Raw genomic sequence first — 21,331 nt, 5'->3', positions numbered from 1 at the left:
ATCACTCACTGTTTACCCGGTGCCACAGCCCTGATCATCCTAAACAAACTCCAGGAAATATACCCGTCCTTGCCCTCCTCTATAAAAAGGATTGTTCTTCATATTGGAACTAATGACACACTCCTGCAACAATCAGAAAAAACTAAAGACGATTTTAGCAAACTTTTGGATTTCTTAGAGACTTGTGATCAAACTGTTTTTATCTCTGGGCCCATCCCCACTTTCGGTCGTGGCTCTGGACGTTTTAGCAGAATCCTCAGCCTACATACCTGGTTGCAGTTTACATGTAAAGCTCTGAATATTTCTTTTATTGATAATTTTAACTTATTCTGGGATCGTGGGTACCTCTTTACAAGGGATGGAGTTCATCTAAACAACAATGGTAGCAGGATACTAAAAACTAATCTGCATTACTGTATTTCCCTGACTTTAAGTAATCAAAATTGACTACCTGCATCAACACAACCTGCTTTTAGGAATACCTCCTCTACTATTTATCTAGCTAGGTGTGTGCCTCCCCATCATGAAAATGAGGGATTACAGAGTAAAACTGTAAGAAATATACAAGTTAGTGAGATTCATCCTCATGATTTCTGCACAGTGAAATCAACTTCTACTTTTGAGGAACCCTCAATAATACCAGTTCTGATAAACAAAGGACTAAATTTAGTAAAATCACACAGAAACAAAAAAGTCTCTAGACTGCAAAATTTAATATCTATTCCACTTCAACCAATGCTGAAACCAAACAGAAATCTGAAAGCTTTATCCTGCATATTGAAGTTGGCTTTATTAAATATCAGATCCTTGGCAGGAAAATCATTTTTAATTCAAGATTTTATTATTGATCATCGTCTAGATTTTTTATTCCTGACCGAAACTTGGCTGAATCAAAATAACAGTTCATCTATCCTTATTGAATCATGTCCTCCAAATTTTAGCTTTGTAAGCCAGACCAGAACTGACAAAAGAGGAGGTGGAGTCGCAGTTTTGTATAATTCTGCCTTTACTTGTAAGCAGATATCCTATGGAAACTTTTTATCTTTTGAATATGTTGCCTTGCAACTAAAATCGTCCTCTCGTATCTTGCTGCTGAATATATACAGACCTCCAAAACTCTTTGCAAACTTCTTTGATGATTTCACTGAGCTATTATCCCTAATTTTGGTGGATTTTGATTTTGTTCTTATTGTTGGTGATTTTAACTTTCATATTGACAATCCATTGGATCGAGGCAGTAAAGAGCTACGCCAGATCCTAAATAACTACGGACTGATCCAACATCTCTCGGGACCCACTCATAATCATGGACACACTTTGGACCTTATTATCTCTAAGGGACTCATTGTATCTAAAATTGTAGTGCTTGATGTAGCATTGTCAGATCACTTTTGTATTTTTTGGGACAGCTTTCTCCCTGCACAAAAAGACAATTATACACAGGTAATTTCAAAAAGATGCATCACGGAAACTACAGCGGATCAATTTATTCAAGCTTTTTCTTCAACTGCTATACACTCCTGTACTTCTTTGAGTGATCCAATAGACAATTTTATTTTTAAAATTGAGAAGGTTATTGACACGATTGCTCCTGTTACTACAAAAGTAGTCTCTGGGAAACGTAAACCACCTTGGAGAAATTTTGAGTCGGTTAGAATAGGAAAAAAAGTGTGCCGGAGAGCAGAACGTCGGTGGCGTAAAACTAAACTACAAACTGATCTAGATAGTTACAAAGATAAACTCAAAATGTTTAATTCTGAACTAAGAAATGCAAGAGAGAGTTTTTTTTTCAAATGTCATTTCTACCTCTATCAACAACTCTCGTGCACTGTTCTCAATTGTTGACAGATTAACAAATCCATCTTTTTCTATTAACCGTGAATTTTTATCCTCTGAGGCCTGTGACAAATTTGCCACCTTTTTTAGAAATAAAACTGTGAAAATAAGGGAAAAAATTAACTCCTCTGTATCTGTTGTTGGGAAACAATTAACTATGTTTCCCCCAAAACAGAATTTACCTTTGATGACCCACTTTAACCTGATCACTCAAAAAGATTTGAGTTACATTTTACATCATATGAAATCATCCACCTGTTCCCTTGACATTATACCTACAAGTTTATTCTTAAAGGTCTCAGAAGTTTTGGCTCCGGACCTCCTACAAATAATTAATAAGTCACTGTCCTCTGGAGTCTTTCCTCAGGCTCTAAAGACTGCGGTAGTTAAACCACTTCTCAAAAAGCATAATCTAGACCCATCAAATTTAAGCAATTATCGACCAATATCTAACTTACCTTTTCTGTCTAAAATACTAGAAAAAATTGTTTTTCAGCAAATCAATAGCTTTTTGGCCCTGAACAACTGTTTTGATGTCCATCAATCAGGCTTCCGTCAACATCACAGCACTGAAACTGCGCTGGTCAAAATATTCAATGACCTCCATCTAAACACTGACCATAATAAAATGTAAATATTAGTTTTACTTGACCTGAGTGCTGCCTTTGACACAGTCGATCATGAAATTCTATTATCACGATTAGAAAACTGGGTTGGCATTTCCAGTATAGCACTCAACTGGCTTAAATCCTACCTGTCCAATAGAACCTTCTGTGTGTCCATAGGCAATTTTAAATCCAAACTGAATGAAATTACATGTGGAGTTCCCCAAGGCTCCATCCTGGGGCCGCTTCTTTTTAATATCTATATGCTTCCGTTATTTCAAATTATACAAAATAATAAGATAGAATACCACAATTATGCCGACGACACACAGCTGTACATTAATCTTTCACCAGGAGATTACAGTCAAGTTCAAAAACTCACCAAATGTATTGAGCAGATTAATGTCTGGATGGGCCAAAATTTTCTCCAACTAAATAAAAACAAAACTGAAATATTAGTGTTTGGACCAAAAGAGCATAGATTAAGTATAATCCCCCAACTTCAATCCATTGGATTAAAATGCTCTGATGAAGCCAAGAATCTGGGGGTAATCATGGATCCTGATCTGAACTTTAATAATCACATCAAATCTATCATAAAAACATCATACTACCATCTAAAAAACATTGCTAAAGTTAGACAACTCATGTCCCCACAAGACTCTGAAAAATTAGTTCACGCCTTTGTTTTTAGTAGACTCGATTACTGCAACGCTATTTTTACTGGATTATCAAAAAAAGCAATAAGACAGCTCCAGCTTGTCCAGAATGCTGCTGCAAGAGTCCTGACTAAAACAAAAAGAGATCAGCATATCAGTCCAGTTCTAAGATCCCTGCACTGGCTACCCATTACTCAAAGAATAGACTTTAAAATCTCCTTAATGGTTTATAAAGCACTTCATAATAGAAATCCAGACTACATTTCTGATCTTCTTCAATCATATATACCACTCAGACCTTTAAGATCATCACAATCAAACTTTCTAACTATTCCAAGAGTCAGAACCAAACATGGTGAAGCAGCTTTTAGTTTTTATGCTCCAACACTCTGGAATAAACTTCCTGCTCACTGTAAGACTGCCCCTACCTTGAGTTTATTTAAAACAAGGTTAAAAACCTTCTTATTTGACATTGCCTATTCTTAGATGTTTGTTTTTAACTATATTCAAACTGTAATATTTTATTTTGTACATTTTTAATCTGCTTGGGCTTTAATTTACTTTCTTTTTATTATCTTCTTGTTGTTTTTAACTTGTTTTGTACAAGCACTTTGAATTGTCCTTGGCTGAAAGGTGCTATATAAATAAAGTTGCCTTGCCTTGCCCTGGTTCCAGGAAGCGGAGGCCGCAGTGCGCATGCGTCATCAGGAATGTTTCCTCAGGGCGTCGAAGGATCAAAGGAAACTTTTCTAAACGTTTTTCTGAGCGGAGAAGAAAAACTTTGTATCCAGAGCAGCGAAATATCTGACAAGAAATCACATTTCAGCCTCTTCTGGCTACCAGAGACTATATCTGGACAGCAGGAGGTTCTGACGAAGGTTCGGTTCTACTGAAGGGTTCGGTCGGTTCTACTGAAGGGTTCGGTCGGTTCTACTGAAGGGTTCGGTTTGTTCTACTGAAAGGTTCGGTTCTACTGAAGGGTTCGGTTTGTTCGCTCCTCTCCGGTCGGAACCAGTTTGATAGAAAGTTAGAACTCACCGGACCGACTGCTGAAGTCTGCGCCACAAAATGGAGTCCAGAAATGAAGGATACGTGTTACTTTTGGTTTCTATAAAGCAGTTGATTATGTTTGCGCATGCGCAGTGTCTCTACAAGCGAGTCCTGGGCGCGGCCATATTTCAGAAAGCGGATCATGAAAATCCAGTTTGGTTCTGGTTTAACTTCGGGTATTCTGGGTTTTCGGTGTCAGAAACCAGAACATGATGAAACGTTTGCAGGTGTTGAATTAATTAGCTGATTAGCGTTTGATACCAGGAGTTTCTGTTAATTAACGTTTTCATTAACTGTGATAATCATCAAAATGATACAAAATAAAGTTTTGTAATAAATCTCTGTGGGATGATTCTAATGAATGAGTTTCATTTTCTGAGGATTAGCAAGAAAAAATTCATTTTATGGAATATTAAACATTTTTAAGGTTTTAGTAACAGAACCATTTTCTGAGCTTTATTTTATTAAAACTGTTCAGGGTAGAAGTCCTCCTTAGCTGAGAGGTCTAGTCAAAGCCTGGGGTTAAACTTTGCAGGAACGCCGACTGTCTGTGGCTTTAGAAGCAGCTCAGGTGGAGCTGATCTCGGTCCAGTGATGGAGGAGAACCAGAACCAGAACCAAACAGTTCTGGGAGGAAAGTCCAAAAAGAAAAACCTTCAGATCTGAGATCAATGAAGGAAACCTGAAGCTCAGCAGAGACTGAGGGAAAGTTTCACCTGCCAGCTTCAGGAAACGAACCTGAAGTCACCCTGACCCTTCAGAGGTCATGTTCCTTCTGTTAACCCTCCTGACCTTTGACCTCTGTGATGTTGAAGCAGATCAGTTCCATCATTCAGCTGTAGCTGTTTGATAACCAGAAGTTTCTGGTTCTCCCTGTTGATGCTACGTTCAGTTAGCTAAGGAGCTAACGGCGGCTAACAGCAGAACTGGGTCGGCTGGTTCTGGAGGCGGGACCAACAGAACCAGCTTCATATCCATCACAGGTTCTGTTGTTAATGCAAAGCTCTTAATTTGAAGGGGCTGAATCTCATTTCCTGCTGCTTGTCTGCATGAGATAAAATCAAGACTTCATCACATCCAGAGGTTTAAAACTTTTAAAGAAAAAACATTTTAGCTGAATTCTTGCAATGTGTGGAAATAATAAAATGTAAAAATAAATAATAATAATAAATGGGTTTAGATAAAAAGATTTTCAATAAAATGAGTTGATTACAAATAAAAACTGATTCAACTTAAGAAATTCACAAAAATATATTTCTATTCCAAAAATGTTCTAAAAGTTTTTACAAGGTTAAATTTATCTAAGTGAGTTTTAGTATCTTATTGAATAAAGAATAGAAACACACACACACACGCACGCACACACACACACACACACACACACTAACAGTGTGTCGGTTCAAATCCCAGTAAAGCTGTGTGACCATCACGGAGGATCGACTGGTTCCTGTTTGACGCCTTCAGGCTGAAAAATGATTTTAACTGAAGAGAAAATGAATCAGGTTGAAAGTGAATTAATGGTTTTAACCACTAGGGGGCAGAAAAACTACAAAACAGAAGTTAGAAGAAGAAAGAATCATTAACAGCTTTAGTTTTATTTCGCTATGGAAGCTGGAAAAACAGAGCAGGAATATTATGGGATGCATCAAATTTAAATGCTGAAATTAAAAATGGAGGCAGGAAAATGATGAAAAACAATAAATAAACAAACAAACAGCTGCTGTTTGTTTGTTTAAATATTATATTTAATATATATTTAAATATAACAGTCTAAATATTTGATCTTCATTCTCAACCAGGTTGTTTCTGTTATTATACTGTAGATTAATAAAAACAGAGCAACTAGAACAGAACCTGGAGGGACCAGAGACTCTGAACATAAATGATATAAACAATAATTAGTTCATCTTTAAATAGTAAACATTTTATTACCAAACATCAATAACAGCTTCAGTTTAGTGAACATTTGATCATTTATTCCCTTTATTGATCAAATTAAATCTCACAGGGTGTATTCACACATCGCCATCGGTCCTTCTGACCAACAGGGAAGGAGGTGAAGAGTCTCACCGACCCAAACGACGAGGCGGGTCGACCCGAATCCATCTGCAAGGTTTACAGTTGATCCAGTTTCTGTTATTTGTCATGGAAACTCAGAGTCTCCAGTTTAACTGAAGTTAAAACTTTAACCAGCTGATCAGAAATGTTCCCATTAGTTTCTGTGAGCCGCCATGTTTATTTACAGTAACTGTCACATAAAGAATAAAGTTTGTTTTACAGTGTAATCCTGTTCCAGGTCTATAGAAACATCCAGAGGTAAAAATGGATGAACAGACAAATGAACATTTCAGTGATGGACCTCAGACAAGATCACTGAGAGAAATGAATAAAAACTTGTTTTAATATTTTATCATCAATCTGAACGTCACCATCACCTGAGGAGCAGGTGACTAGCTACTGTTACCATGGTAACGTAGCAGATGATGCTGTCTCTCTGCTAACAGTAACACTAACTGGACCTGTTGACTCAGAACCAGTTGCAGTTCAATTTAAACCTTCATTCTGTGTCGTCTGAGAGGATAAAGCTGCTGGTGTCGGTTTCCCCTCCGATGGGTGAAAGAGTTCAGTCAGTCTCTCAGTTTCAGGATGAAGAACCAAAGAAAAGACTAAAGAACTAAAAACTGCAGGAAAGAAGTTCTGCAGCTCCTGACTTTGGATCTGAGCTCTTTAATCATCATATCTGGAGGTTTGGATCAGAACACTGACTTTGTTTTTATTGGAATATTTTTGTCTTCATTATTATGACTGTTCTGCTCTGTCATCCTGTTCCTGCTCACAATCGTCCATCTTGTGGCTTCAGTCGGCCTGAAAGGATCTCAGTAATAAAATCAGGACAAACAGGTCGCTCCAACAAAATACTTTGACTTTCTGTTTGTGTCCATCTGTCAGAAAATAAAAACATTGTTTTCTGTGAAGATATAAAGATTTAAAGCTGAAGGAGAACAAAACTAAATTGCTGCTTCTCTTCACAGAGAGAAAATTCAGAGAGAGGAAAAACTAAAAGTACTTCAAACTGATCCAGATCCAGATTGGTTTCTCTGTTCTGTTGTTGCTAAATGGAATCTGAACTTGTTCCTCCTGTTCTCAGGTGAGACCAGACTCACCTGAGGCTCCGCCTCCTGTCCTCTCAGAGTGACTTTCAGTACCTGGACTGTCATGTTTTCTTCCTATTGTGTCGACAATCAACTAACCTGTAAAACACTTTGTTCATTTTTAAACCTTTTCAGGTTTGTTCTCAGTTTCCAGCTCATTTCCTGTCGTCACATTTTGGTGTGAAGTAGTTTAGTTTCTATAAACCAGGAATTTATCAGAAGAAATACTGGGAGAAGATCAGTTCAGTTTAGTTTAGTTCAGTTTATTATTTCTACTTTTATTTCTAAACTCAGATATTCAGCTTCATTTCTAGATGCAGGATTGTCAACCTGAAGTAGATCCTGATCTTAAATGATGTTTTTATTTCTAACCAAACAGAAGAAAAATCCCAATCAGAGCTCCAGGTCCAGTAAGTTTCTAGTAAAACAGGCTTGATGAGTTTAGTTGATTCTGATTCCAGGAGATTTCTTCTCCAAAGTGTCTCTAAGTGTCTCTGAAATGTTCAGAGCCTCCAGCAGCTCAGCTGAAGATCTGTGTTGGTTGGAGACATTTCTGTAACAAACAGCAGGTGTGGAGGTGACTGCTGCAGGTCAACATCCACCTCCAAGCTACCAGCCCGACTGTGGAGCAGGAGGACAGAAAGCAAAGCATCATGTTGGTTTTCCTGAATCTCCTCCACCTTAAGACGTTTCCACCTTAAAGCTGCTTCAGGGGAAATCTGAGGGAAAGTGGAGCTGAAGAGTTCAGGAGATTTTAAATATTCATGTTTGCCTCTATGTGTCCCTACAGGAAGCTGCTGGATGGATGAACTGCAGCAGCGCCATCTGCTGTCCAAACCAACTAACTGCAGCCATCAACCCTTCCTGTCTGGGTCTGTTCTGGTTCTGTTCTGTTGTTCTGGTTCAGTTGTTCTGGTTCAGTTGTTCTGTTCTGTTGTTCTGTTCTGTTGTTCTGGTCCAGTTGTTCTGGTCCAGTTGTTCTGGTTCTGTTCTGGTTCTGGTCCAGTTGTTCTGGTTCTGTTGTTCTGGTCCAGTTGTTCTGGTCCAGTTGTTCTGGTTCTGTTCTGGTCCAGTTGTTCTGGTCCAGTTGTTCTGGTCCAGTTGTTCTGGTTCAGTCCTGGTTCTGGTTCTGTTCTGCTGGAGTCAGACAGGAATCATGGAGGAAAGTTCAAATCTCTGCAGGAAGGAACTAAAAGATCCTCTGAACTGAAATCAGTCAGGAAAAGATTCAGGAATCTGTGACTGTAGCCTCACCTTAACACTGAGCTCCCAGCGCCCCCTGGAGGATCTTCTGCTCCATTACTGCTTCACTAACGGAGGAGTGAAGCAGTAATGGACCCAACTCTGATCTTTTGGTCCAGATCAGAATTAGTTAATAACTAGTTACATTTACTTGAGTAACTTTGTGGGGAAATAAAAAACTTTTAGGAGAATTTTTACTGTGCTGCACTTTTTACTTTTACTTTAATTCATGGTTCTTTCCGTCTCGTCCACAGACCAGATGTAGGTTGATAAGAGGCTTCAGTGAATCCATGGACCTTCATGCTGCTGCCAGACTGAAGGAGTCAACTGACCTCTGACCTTCCTTGAGGAAGTCCAGGACCGAAGGCTGGAAGACGTTCAGACCAGAGCTTCCAGAGATCCCAGTCTGATGATTCACAGCTTCTCCAGTGATGATGAAGATCTGCTGCAGACCTTCATCATCCTCCAGAAGATGAAGGGCAGATCTTCTTATGAAGAGACAATTTCTACCAGGGATGGAGTGAAGACCTGTTCTTCTGAGACCTGGACCAAGACCGAGTGTTTAGAACTGTGATAAATATTTCAGAACGTCACTTTTTGTTCACAAAATGCAAAAGTTAGGAAAGACGGTTAATTACTCGACCCAAACTACTTGGTATTAAACCAAGAATCATCATAATAAACTACGAAGGTTACTAAGTGCAGCCATGCAATGATACATTTTCTAAAAATTAATCTGTTTACACACTGCATAATAATTGTATAATACATTTTAGACAATATTTGTTTTTTAAAAACTATTTTCTATATATGATCACCTGAATAAAAACAATTCATTAGAGTATCTAAGACCAAGACTGAGGCCAAGACCTGGAAAATAAACAGATATTAAAAACACATCCTGGACATATCAATAAATTAGACAATTTAACATTATTATTATTAGCCCATGCTAGCATGCTATGCCTCACAAAGGGGGAATTCCCAAAACCATCAAAACCAGTAGAATCAGTGGGATTTACAGAAATCATGTAGCCAACAGGGATGACACAGGGACAGATTACAGCAGAAAAGTGGAAATATTTTTCTACTACAGATTATGACAATAAAACATCAAAGGCAAGACTGAATTGGTTTGATGTGCCTGAAGCAGCTGCTTCAGTGAGTTTTCACATAAAAAGTGATATAATGTGTTGGTGTTGATGTTTTTACATTACGTTCTCACTTTCGCCCAAAGATTGCTGTTAGTTAGTAAATTAGGAATCTTTACTTACTTTTCCTTGTCCCTGTAGATGTTTAGTAAAACTAGAAATCGTCCTGCTGACTTTGGGCAAAAATTAGAATATGTGACACGTGTCGATTCACTTCTGTTGACCGAAAGTGAACACAGATGTGCTCTTCTGAATCAAAGGTCCAAATGTTGTCTGGTGTTGTAAACATTCACATGCAACAAGATTTCATGAAGGTAAAGGAGAGTTCAGTTTTTGTAACTATTGAGTCTTTAACCAGCCTTGACCCGGTTTGTTCAATGAGACCAAGAAAACAAAACAATCCAAGAACAAGAATGAGACCTGGAAAATAATCAGATCAAGATCAGATCTTAACCCCTCCATACCTGGTTTCTACTTGTTCTTGTTTCCATGGAAACAGCCCATCAGATCTGGACAGTAGCAGCTGATCGTTCAGGTGATCAGTCGGCTGGAAAGACTTTGAAACTTGATGGTTCTACTTAACGGGTTCTACTGATCCACAGATCAACAAAACTAAGCAGAGATGAAGAGAAAGCCCATTTGGTTCTGTGTAGTTTGACCCGGATGTAAAAACCTGACTGATCATTGTCTCTGAAGGTTCAACTTTCTTTATTTCAACATTTCATGAGAACAAACTGAACCGTTCAGGTGGAAAATAAAGCAAATGCTGATTGTTATGTCTGTCCTGAAAGCAGAAATAAACAACACAACCTCACCAACACTCTTTCAGCAGCAACATTTCCAAACTCTGGTCAGTAAGAGGCTCCATCTGGTGGCTGAACAGGGAACAACACCTGTCCATTTCCTGCCAGTGGCAGCAGATCCATCATCATCATCTCAACATTAGGGAACATTTTCCAACCATCCAGAACTTAGAACCATTAACAGGATCCAAACTCCACAAACATGGAGCTGGAAGCAGCTCAAAAACACAGAAACAGGAACAACAATCCAACAACAATCCAACTGGGATTTCAACTCAGACCCTGGAGCAGATTAAGTTTCAATCCCATTTTCTACCCTGGATTAGCAAGAAGTGGGAAGGTCCAGTATTTACTGCGACATGGAAGTGGGCAGAGCTTTCAGCACAACATAATGTTTATTCTGATTTATAAAATCCATGAAAAATAATTGAAATATTTCTAAATCAACCTATTTTAGAGTTGCAGAAACAATCAGGTTTAGTCTGATATTCTTTAATTGCCTGATCTCAAATATAGAAAATTGTGAAACTGATTAAGTTCTCTGGTCAAATATTTGATTGTCTCAAGAAGAGTAGAAAGCGCTGATGTGTCAGTTTTCATGGATTTTGATGAATCATGTTTGAATCTTAAGCAGAAGAAAATGAAGTGAGTCGACATCTGCTGCTGCTCGATGAGAGTTCACACAACATTTATGGGTCCTTCACAGGTTCTGCTTCTGTGCAAGGACTTTAGGACACTAATGATGTGTCTGGGACTAGAGTGAAGGACAAAAATAGAGACCAGTATGGACTCAGGTGCAGAGGACAAAGAGAAATGGGATTCAGACCTTTCAAACTAAGAGTTTTAACTGCATTAACAAACTCAGAGATGTTCTCCATGAGGAAAATCTTCTGTCACAGCAACCATAGAAAAAAACCTCTGCTGGATCTGAAGCTGCTTCAGATCCAGCAGAATCTGGATCCCTCCAGAACCAGCTGACCCAGTTCAGCTGTTAGCTACTATTAGCGCTCTAGCTACCTAAACATGGCATCAACAGGAAGAACCAGAAACTTCTAATTATGAAACATGTCAGCAACAGCTGAGTGATTTTTAAAGAAGAATAATGATGGGAAGGGTCCCTGGTAACATGACATTAAAGGTCAAAGGTCAGGGTTTGCTGGAAAAGGAGAATGAACACTAGAAACGTGAACTCTTTAGTCTGATGTGAAGGTTTTGAATGTTCAGGATGAATTCAGGGACATTTCCTGAAGGTGTTCAGGTGAAACCTTCCCCTCAGTCTGCTGAACTTCAGGTTGTCTTCACTGATCTCAGGTTTGGAACTTTGAAGCTTTTTCTCTGCTGACTTTTCTCCCAGAACCGTTTGGTTCTCCACCATCGCTGGGCTGAGAAGCAGCTCATTCTGTGCTGCTCTGCTTCTAAAGCCACAAACATACAGACAGAAGAATTCAGGGTTCCTGGAACATTTTACAGTCATGGCATTAACATTTGACTAAAACCCTCAGCAAAAGAGGATTCCTCCTCTGAACAGCTTCAGATTTGTGAGTTATAATAAAATAATCCAGAAAAAAAAGTTCTAGAACTGAGAACCAGCCAGATCTTCACCAACCTCCTGGTGGATCCTCCCTGTCCTCTGGACTGCTGGTTTGCTGCTGTGAGTTTTCTTATGTTGTTTTAGATAACGGGACAGCTTGAAAGTCTTCCCACACTGCTCACAGCTGTGTGGTTTCTCCTCAGAGTGGGTCTTCTGGTGGGCTCTGAGGCGGTCAGTTCGGCTGAAGACTTTCCCACACTGCTCACATTTGTATGGTTCATCTCCAGTGTGGATGTGGTGATGAGCCACTAAGGATATCTTCCGAATGAAGAGTTTCCCACATAGACCACAGCAGTATGGTGTTCCTTCCCTGTGGGTGATCTGATGTGCTTTCAGCTGGTCCCTGGTAGTGAAGGTTCTCCCACATGTATCACAGGAGAACCTTCTGTCAGTGTGGATGAAGCTGTGTCTTTTTAAGTTTCCTTCTTGATTGAATGATTTTCCACACTTCCCACACCAAAATGACTTAACTCCAGTGTGAACCCTCTGATGTCTTGTGAGATTTGATTTGGTGTGGAAAGCCTTCCCACACTGTTCACAGGTGAAACATTTCCCCTGGATATGAAAGCTCTGATGTGCTTTTAACTTGTGTCTTGTTGTGAAACACTTTCCACATTCTTCACAGTTGTGGGGTTTAACTGCAGCGTGGACAAGCTGATGGACTCTGAGGTCAGTCTTACGAATAAAACCTTTTCCACACTCATCACAGACAAATGGCTTCTCAGCAGCGTGGAGGAGGAGATGTTTCTTTAAGGAGGTGCTTACTATGAAACATTTTCCACACAGGTCACATCTGTAGGGGTTTAATCCACTGTGGAACATCTGGTGGTCTACAAAGTGAAGACGATTTGCAAAGGTTTTCCCACACTCATTGCAAGAGTATCGTCGTGGTTTAGTGTGTCGACGTTTATGGGCAATCAGGTTTAAAGAGTTTCTAAAAGTCTTTCCACACTGATCACAGGTGAACTGTTTCTCTGGGTCTCCTGAGTGGGTTTGCTTATGGAGATACATGCTTGATTTACGGCTGAACGTCTTTCCACACTGGTCACACCTGAAAGGTCTTTCGCCAGTGTGGACAACACTGTGGGCTTTTACTTGTTTTTCTGTGCGGAAGCTTTTTCCACAGTCATGACAGGTGAATGACTTAACCCCACTGTGGATCAGCTGATGGTTTTTTAGGTCTGTGGAAGAGATGAACTCTTCCCCACACTTCTCACAGCTGCATGGTTTCACCTCAGAGTGACTGTTCTGTTGCATTCCGAAGATCTTTGCAGAGGAAACAGATTTCCACACCGGTTACAGATCTTTAATGTTGATTTATTTTTGTTGTTGTTCTGAGTTTTCTCTCCATTCCAGCTCTGATTTTCTATAGAGACAGAAGAACAGATCTGTTCAGTGGAGTTAATGTTTTCTTCACGGTTTCTTAAATCTTTAATCTATAATGAAAACATCTTGTTTGCAGGTTGATTGAGGAGTTAGAATGTCTTGCTGTGAATGTGTACAGGTATGTTATAATGTTAAAGATCTATCTGAGGATGTGCATCGAAGATTAGCTTAGGCTATAAATGTCATAATGTTCAGTATTTTCATACTTAACAGTTGTCTCCATGCCGATAAGAAAAAAGAAACGAGTATGATATTTTATATTTGTGGATTGATTCCAATATCAACACTAAAAGCAGGTCAGATACACCAACTCCAAGAACAAACTTTGAGAACTTTAAGAACCAATCATGAGTCTGAACAAGATCTGGCCCAGCAACAAGCTGTCCAAAGTCAAATGTTGATAAGTCATAAAATCACAGTGAAAAAGTGTCAGAATTAATATTAACATGTATATTAAAATCAACAGAAACAAGAATAGAATCAAAATCTATTGTGTCCTTAGAAAAAGGTTCAGTGCATTCAATTGAAAAACTAATTTTAAATCTTAATAAACATTAATTACTGCAGGAGCAGCTAAGTAATGAAACGCACAGGAGGAACCAAGTAAGACATATTTTTGTGATATAAACTGAAAATATGGCAGCAACACCAGCACCTTTCCCATCAGGCATTGGATAACGTACAAATAAAAAGTTTAGCAGAGATGCTTAAATTAATTTAATGGCCTCTATCCTCAAGTAAAGTCTCTGTAGGAGAATCCAGTCAAACTTATGGAATGTTATATAATTAGTGATGAAGGTTTATTATTAATGGGTCAAACAATAAAAGTGTAAAACTTAGATAAGTTGTCTAGTAAGTCATCTGAGGATGATTATGACCAGCTGTAATTTAAATTGTAGGGGAAACAAAGTTTTAGGGCCAAAAACATTCTGAGACTTATTTATACTGAGAGATGAGGATTATTTTATTGGCCCTCAGTGTTTGAAACATCAGGACAGGCTAGATGCAACAAACTGAATAAATGTTCAACATACCAGTTTGTTCCCTTCATATTTAGATGTTGGCCAGTTATTCTCTACAAGATAAGGTCTTTAAAAATAATAAAAAATTGCTTGAGAAGCATAGATCTATTAATTACAACAAATAAAATTAATAAATTATAGATTATCAACTTATTAACTAATCAGTTAAGCTGCCACATGATCTTTATGAACTTTATTTTTGAAGCAGAATCAAATCTGTTGCTGCAGATTAAATCTGATAAATGAGGTTTTATGTTAAAATATATTAAAATCCCCAGGATATTTCCTTCTGTTGTTTTAATTTATGTTAACATACTAATTATGGTAAACGTGAATGATGTAAGATCAGATCCTCCATGGTTCTGATCCATCTGGCGGTTTTGAAGACGCCATGTTGGTTCCGTACCGGCTGAGTTCAGACTAACCGGCTGGAAACAACCCGCCAAACAGCTGGAGCATCAGAACTTTATCAGCATCCGTTTGATAAAGTTTCCAGTATTTTATCAGACACTAAAGGAACCACTGACAGATTATGTTTATTTTCATATATTCGCAGATAATCTGTAATTTTCGCGCCTGTTAGCCTAGCATGCTAACTTAACTTCCAGTTCTAACACTTTCGGCTTCCAGCTGCTAAGAAACTCTCTGAAGCAACTTTCTATCGGCAGTAACATTGCTGATCATCAGCCTCAGGTTAACAAAACGGACTTTAATTTTTTTTTGTCGTAAACAGCAGATCATCAAGATTTAAATCTTTGCTAGCAGTAAAACTAGCTAGTGATACTCCTGTACTTGTGTGTTTAGCTGCTGTTATGAAGGTTAAGTTATGAAAAAACTCACATCTTCTCTGAACTTCAGTTCTGTCCAGCAGAAGTGAGGGAATCCTTCAGCAGCTGAAGAATATCTCTACTCTGGTTAACGTTAGCATGGCGGGTTAGCTTTGGACGAGTTCAGCTAATAAACTGAAGCTGGAAACTTTCTTCTTCTGTAAAATGGCGGTTTGCAGATCAACTCCACAGGTGCAATAGCGCCACCTACTGAACTGAAGTGTGGAAAAGAGATAGAAGAAATAAAAGTAATTCATATTTCTTTATCAAATGTTTTTTTTGGAGACAAGTAAGTTGTCTAATAACCTCCCTCCCCCCACTACATTCTTTCTTCTTCTCTTGTGTTTTATTGGCGGTTGGAAAACCAACTTAGCCGCCACTTACTGATCTGCAGAGACCAAAGGAAATTAACAGAAAAAATAAAACAAGTTTCTCTCTAAAAGATTTGTTTTTCAAACATGACATGACTTAATCTTCTGTTTTAACCATTTTATTAATAAAACTTATTTATTTAAGACTTATTAATGATCGTTTTGTATTCAGACATGGAAACTGAATACAAAACAATGGATTCCAAAAATGGAATCTTTTTTTGAGTGTTTTATTTTCTTGGTTTTGAAGTTATGCTGCTGCAGTTCGAACAGCCTCCATCAGAGGAAGGGAGGAGGAGAGCTGGTGCCTCTCCAGCAGTGAGAGGCGGAGAACACGCTGGACGGGTCAGAGGTCCATCACAGTCCAATACAGGAACACATATGAAGGTTTTCTGGATCCAGGAGATTTAAAATCTACAGAATTTAATCAGAAACGATTCAGACACTGAATCCTTCATCTCTGTATAAATATAAAACATTTAATGAATAGTGCAGCAGCTCAGTTCAGCAGGTAAAGTCTTCATAAAGTCTGGATGGAGGTTCTGAATCTGCTCCTCCAGGTCCGGTAGAGAAAGCAGCTCCAGCTCCCACTGAACCCGACCAGAACCAGATTATCTGCAGAGGATCAGGCCACAGCAGGGATGAAATACTGCAGAGAAACGTCTTCATGGAGCAGGACGAGGTGGACCACGTTCTGATGGACAATATCTGAGGAGACAACGACCAGAACACTTCAACTGCTGCAGGAGAACCACTTCAGTCCAACAACGGACTGATTCTGAGCACCGGCTGTCCGGGTCCAACAGAACTCCGACACCACAGCCGTCCTCCAGGTTCTGTCTATGGAGGAAAACAACAACAAAACCAACAACAGTAACACTGCTGGTAGTTTCTGGGCTCTGAAACTAACAGCTGCTTTGGACCTGCAGGTTCTGGAAACCCACAGCACCCGGTTCTGTTGGACCAACATGGATGATAGGAGCTAGAACACGACCCATTAATGGAGGTCTGTGGTTCTGGATGAACATGAACTGCTGCTTTCATGGACAAACCATAAATAATAACTTTATGTTTTATACATTTTTTAGAAAAATGATCAAACTGAATTTTTCCTCCCTGGAATCATAAATCCAATATTCTTATTTTCTAACAACGACACAGAATTTTCTCCTATTTTATACTATTATTATAGTTATAATTCTAGTTAATCATTTTTATTATATTGTTTTTAACATTTTAATAAGTTTTGTTTTTATGTGATGTTCTTGTTACACCAGATTCTTCCTTTCAATAAAGACTGTTTCTATTCTATTCTATTCTATTCTATTCTATTCTATTCTATCCTACTCTATTCTATTCTATTCTATTCTATTCTATGCTCTCTGTGTTATGAACACAGAACTGCAGATAAAACTTCATGTTCACGAGGTCGTTGATGTTCTTCCATCACTTCCTGGTTCCCTTCGCATCACTTCCTGTTCAGCTGCTCTTCCTGGAACAATGAACTCAGAAATAAATTTGTCTTCATGAGGACGGCTGCAGGACTCACTGCACAGGGCCTTGCTGGGGTTGACCTGCTGACCCATGAGGAACTGCTGCAGCTTCCTGATGTCCACCGTGACCTCTGCCATGACCTCTGGGTCTCTGCTCTGAGACGGCCCTCCGTCCTGGGAGGAAACATCACCTGCAGAGACACAGAGACACTCAGTCAGTCTCTGTCTTCTCTGATCCAATCAGATCACATTTAACCCTGAAGACAGAAGGTTCTGAAGAAACCAGAACCAGAACCAGAACCAGGACTTCAGTCTGAAGAGAAGTCATGTTCTCTCCTTTAGCTCCTTTTATGAAACCAACATCGGAGCTGAAAGCTGCTGAGGTTTATTTATTTCTGGTTCAGAAGTAAATAAATCAGCAGCTCAGATTCCTCCTGAAGGAACCTGAGCTGCTGGAAGCAGCGACTGAAGTCTGGGAGCAACAGATGATTCCAGATGATTCCAGATGATTCCAGATGTTTTTACCCCCTGCTGGGTTCCCCAGGTCTTTGAAGTGAGTGGTGACAGAAACCAGATCGGTCTGGATCTTCAGGTTCATGTCTCCGTTCAGGTTGGCCTCCATCACCTGGAAACAGAAACTTTCCTCAAAATGTTTGTTTTCTCTGAACTAGAAGATTCCAGAACATCGAACCTCCGGATGAGGAGAGGAAACTCGGATTATTGTCTGGAATAAAACGAGTCAGAAAGACTAAAAAGGAGGAACAAGTTTTGTCTTTTATAAATTTGGTTCTGAATATTAAAGCTGCAGAACGAAATGAAAGAAACTCCTGACCAGTGAAATGTGACTCCACCGTGTTGGACGGTCAGTAAATTATGAAACTCTGAATATTTTCCCAGAAGTCTTCAGGAAAATAAAATAAATAAAATATATATTTTAAAACTTACAGTTTGTTTTTCTCTCTCCTTTCAAAGAGCCTGAATGTTTCACACTAAAACTTTTCTGAACTTTTTCTTTCTTTGATGTTAATAATCTAATAATCTGTCTGTTAGAAAAAAAACCAGTTAAGGCAACATGTTGTCTTGTTTCCATGGTAACTGAACTGGTTCTGGTCAGAGTTGAGTTCCACTGATCCAGACTATAATAACATGTGAGCAGCTGGTACTGGTTTTACTGGGACGTCGTCAGGGAGACGAAACAGAACCAGACTGAGGCTCCATGAAAAGCTCTGATGCTGCGGCGCCATCTGGTGGCAGTTTGAGGAAAGGTTCTGACAGATAATCAGAACCGGGCTCTAACTGGACTTGGACCAGTCAGAGCTGGGAGTCCTACCAGGAAGTTAGAGAGGTTCTTCATCCTGTCCACCACACTCTTCATCGTCTTCAGAGGAGGAAGGTAGACGCTCACCTGGAGAGAATCAGCAGGAGGGATGAAGACGAGACGATTTCACCAGAGAAGAAGAAGAAGAAGAAAGAGGAGATGAAGAAGAAGAACTCTGGGTCTGAAAGACGACCCACTAGATCCTCACATCAAAGTCCGGAACGCCGACTTCCTGGAATTCCTGCCAGAGCCTTCGAGGAATGACGTCGACAGGAACGTCGTGAGTCACGACTCTGCCGACGCTGGACAGGGTGGGCTGACGGGACACATGGAGGTCAGGGGTCAGAGGTCATCAGACAAACCACTGAACTTCATTCATCAATTACAGAGAAAGACTTTCTGAGGACGGGTCCACTAACTGCTGACCCGGCCTCTGGCCCGCAGCATCACAGAGCCTCTGCCAGTCAGGTTCTGGTTCTGGATCGTAGCGGGCTCTAAATGTTCAGAGAACATCAGAACAGAACCAGAGTTCTGCTCACCAGCTCGGCAGCGACGGTCAGACAGGCGCAGTGCTTCCTGGTCAGCTTCAGCTTCACTGACTTGGCGGACTGGACCGTCTTCAGGGCCCGGCTCCAGGGTTCTGGACTCACCTCCAGGCAGATCTCCTGGACCTCAGAGGTCACGCCCTCCATCTGGTACTCCTGGAAGAAGTTGGCCTGCAGAACAGAACCAGTCACTAAAACGTCTCAGTCAAAGGTCTGCCTGACCTCTGACCTCTGACCTCTGATGAAAGCATCTGACCCAGTTGTTTCTAACAGAACCTTCCAGACTCTGATCATCTGCTGGTCGTGTTCAGTTCAAAACTTTCTGCGGTTCCTCTGGTCGGAGTCAGAATCAGATTTTATTTCTGTCCCACCGGTACGGCAAGCAGTTTTAACATAAAATCAGTTTCAACATAAAATCAGTTTTAACATAAAATCAGTTTTAACATAAAATCAGTTTTAACACATTTACAGTCCAGATATCTGAAACTGCTTTCTGACAAAATCTATTAGTAAAAGAAGATAATTCTGATTAGTTGGTGAATAATCTTACTACACAAATTAAATTAATTATTTGAGTTTTCTCTAATTTCATTCTGATTAGTAGAAATGAGGTCAGATTTAGTATTGAGTTTTATATCTAAACTTAATTACTGACTATTTCTTAAACAACTATTTCAAATACCAACAATTAAATTATGACTCGTTATAAAGAAAGTTCCAGATATCTCAGTTTTGTATTTTTAAATCCCAGTGAAAATTAAATTGCAGATATTGTGAAATCAAATAATAAGTCAAAACTAAATGAGATATCTGGGATTATAATATTGAAAGGAATTTGACTTGTCAAGATGTAATTGAAAATATCTTGAATTATTCTTTCTAGTCAGAATGTAAACACAAACATCTTGAATTAACATTCCTGATAGTGAAAATGTAGTTGTAGCTAAATGTAACTACAGAGAGTCAGATGAAACATATTGTATGTCAACAGGCCTAACACAGAATCAGGCATCTTCTTCACAGACACCAGATTTTCCTGCAGCATCAGAAGGAAAAGCTGCAGGTTCCTCCAGCCAGAGTCTAGACTCTAGAGGCTGCAGCAGCAGTTTGTGACTGAAGATGTGACCCTGATGGTCCGGGATGAAACCCGTCGGACCTGCAGCAGCTGGCACCACATGCCGACTCCTCCGTTGGTCACTTTCCCCGGCAGGATGAAGAACAGGTGGTCGGGAGTCAGCCGCAGGACGCAGGTCTTGGTGAGCTTAGAGATGGTGGTCACAACTCCTGAACACAGAGGATCAGCTTCATTTAGACACACAGCTGATTTCAGGATCCGGCTAAATGCTGAAACCTGGAGGATTTCAGTGTTTATGTCTGGGAAGATTCTCTGGAATTATTTCGCAGATAAAATTCACATAAAGCCACTGCTGTTGGATTTAAATAAGAGTTTTATTTATTAAGGTTCACGAACCAACGAACCAGACGACAGACTGAAAAACGGTGAGTTTCCTTTCTGAACAAAAAAACAACTGAACTTAAAATTGATCGATCAACTTAATCTGTTATTAGTTAATAATTATAGTTAGTAACTGGAAGGTTTTTTTTTTAGTTCAAAACAGTTTTACTAGTTGACCAAATATTTTAGAGAATAAACTGGGAGCTGTTAGTCACTGAAAGTTAACATTTCATCAACAAGCTAATATGCTAACAGTTTAAACGGACTCACTGGTGAAGTGGTTCAAACACGCGATGTCGGTTATTTTCCCCCGAAACTTCATTTTAACCGGAAAATAAAGAGTTTCTGAGGGATTTTAACTCCAGTTTAAATTCAGGAGGGAGACTGTGTTTGGTCCGTTTGCTAATACGGTTCGACGGAAACAGCGGCTTCTCTCCACCTGTCAAAGGTTCCTCACAGTCAGCCTGCATCCAGAACCAGAACCGTCCTGCAGGAGGAACAGAGAAAATCCGTCCAAGCAAATCTGAAAGTCTCTGAGCTGCTCCAGAAAGGGTTTCCAAGAAGATGCTGCAGCAGATGAAACATTGTCTTCCTCTTTTAAAATCTAAAACATTCTGAAGTTTTAATTTAACCTTCATAAAGAAGGAAATGCAAATATTAGATTTAAAATCATAAAGAAAAGCTTGAACCTCGCCCTGAACCATCATTTATTCATGGAGCTGTTTGCAGCAGATGCACCTTTTTTCATTTTATCTGCTGGTGAAAACATCTAAATATTATAAAGCATCCAAAATTGGAATATGGAGAAAACATGCAGCCTTAAT

General features: G+C 39.5%; 3 protein-coding genes and 1 long non-coding RNA gene across 6 annotated transcripts in view; 1 reads left to right on the top strand and 3 right to left on the bottom strand.

Annotated features, from left to right (window-relative positions):
* LOC122824368 (NACHT, LRR and PYD domains-containing protein 14-like) overlaps positions 1-4,068 on the bottom strand; it is a 155,583-nt gene extending 151,515 nt beyond the window's left edge. Inside the window, exon 1 of one of the 2 annotated variants that reach the window (XM_044104896.1) lies at positions 3,760-4,068. The gene's annotated coding sequence lies outside the window, so the exon portion shown is untranslated. Of the gene's footprint in view, positions 1-2,823; positions 2,843-3,759 lie in introns of those variants that run through there. The other variant, XM_044104897.1, reaches the window with a different exon arrangement.
* LOC122824493 lies at positions 3,896-4,146 on the top strand. Its single transcript, XR_006369513.1, has 2 exons — positions 3,896-3,978; positions 4,063-4,146. It is a non-coding gene; the product is annotated as an uncharacterized LOC122824493 (long non-coding RNA).
* A 6,240-nt stretch (positions 4,147-10,386) lies between these two features.
* On the bottom strand, positions 10,387-15,506 carry LOC122824439 (zinc finger protein 226-like). The gene is made up of 3 exons (XM_044105136.1): positions 15,338-15,506; positions 12,105-13,455; positions 10,387-11,913 (listed from the first exon to the last, which is right to left on the bottom strand). The coding sequence occupies exons 2-3, from the start codon at positions 13,344-13,346 to the stop codon at positions 11,893-11,895; spliced, it is 1,263 nt and encodes a 420-aa protein (XP_043961071.1). The 5' UTR covers positions 13,347-13,455; positions 15,338-15,506; the 3' UTR covers positions 10,387-11,892.
* Positions 15,507-15,798: 292 nt separating this feature from the next.
* Positions 15,799-20,944, bottom strand: hus1 (HUS1 checkpoint clamp component). Of its 2 annotated transcripts, none has more exons than XM_044105170.1 (8): positions 20,778-20,944; positions 20,208-20,335; positions 19,046-19,222; positions 18,715-18,822; positions 18,519-18,593; positions 17,714-17,813; positions 17,245-17,379; positions 15,799-16,403 (listed from the first exon to the last, which is right to left on the bottom strand). In XM_044105170.1, exons 1-8 carry the CDS (start codon positions 20,827-20,829, stop codon positions 16,321-16,323), a joined length of 858 nt encoding a protein of 285 aa, XP_043961105.1. In that variant the 5' UTR covers positions 20,830-20,944; the 3' UTR covers positions 15,799-16,320. The 2 variants fall into 2 exon arrangements, with proteins under 2 accessions (XP_043961105.1, XP_043961106.1); XM_044105171.1 differs by lacking the exon at positions 20,778-20,944 and adding an exon at positions 19,288-19,384 and having other exon boundaries at positions 15,828-16,403; positions 20,208-20,295.
* Between the last annotated feature and the right edge of the window lie 387 nt (positions 20,945-21,331).

Source organism: Gambusia affinis, linkage group LG21 (assembly GCF_019740435.1).
Source record: "Gambusia affinis linkage group LG21, SWU_Gaff_1.0, whole genome shotgun sequence".
NCBI lineage: Eukaryota > Metazoa > Chordata > Actinopteri > Cyprinodontiformes > Poeciliidae > Gambusia > Gambusia affinis.
Note: the sequence above shows the minus strand (reverse complement) of the source record. Positions and strands in the feature narration are given on the sequence as shown.

What these genes read in the sequence shown, in the direction of transcription:
- hus1 (XM_044105170.1), bottom strand. Translation starts at nt 20,829, where the DNA reads ATGAAGTTTCGGGGGAAAATAACCGACATCGCGTGTTTGAACCACTTC. An exon ending in TGTGGTGCCAGCTGCTGCAG is followed by an intron (nt 19,223 to 20,207) that starts GTCCGACGGGTT and finishes TCTGTTCTGCAG; the next exon opens with GCCAACTTCTTCCAGGAGTA. An exon ending in TGACCGTCGCTGCCGAGCTG is followed by an intron (nt 18,823 to 19,045) that starts GTGAGCAGAACT and finishes GTGTCCCGTCAG; the next exon opens with CCCACCCTGTCCAGCGTCGG.
- LOC122824439 (XM_044105136.1), bottom strand. Translation starts at nt 13,346, where the DNA reads ATGCAACAGAACAGTCACTCTGAGGTGAAACCATGCAGCTGTGAGAAG. An exon ending in CAGGGAGGATCCACCAGGAG is followed by an intron (nt 11,914 to 12,104) that starts GTTGGTGAAGAT and finishes TTGTGGCTTTAG; the next exon opens with AAGCAGAGCAGCACAGAATG.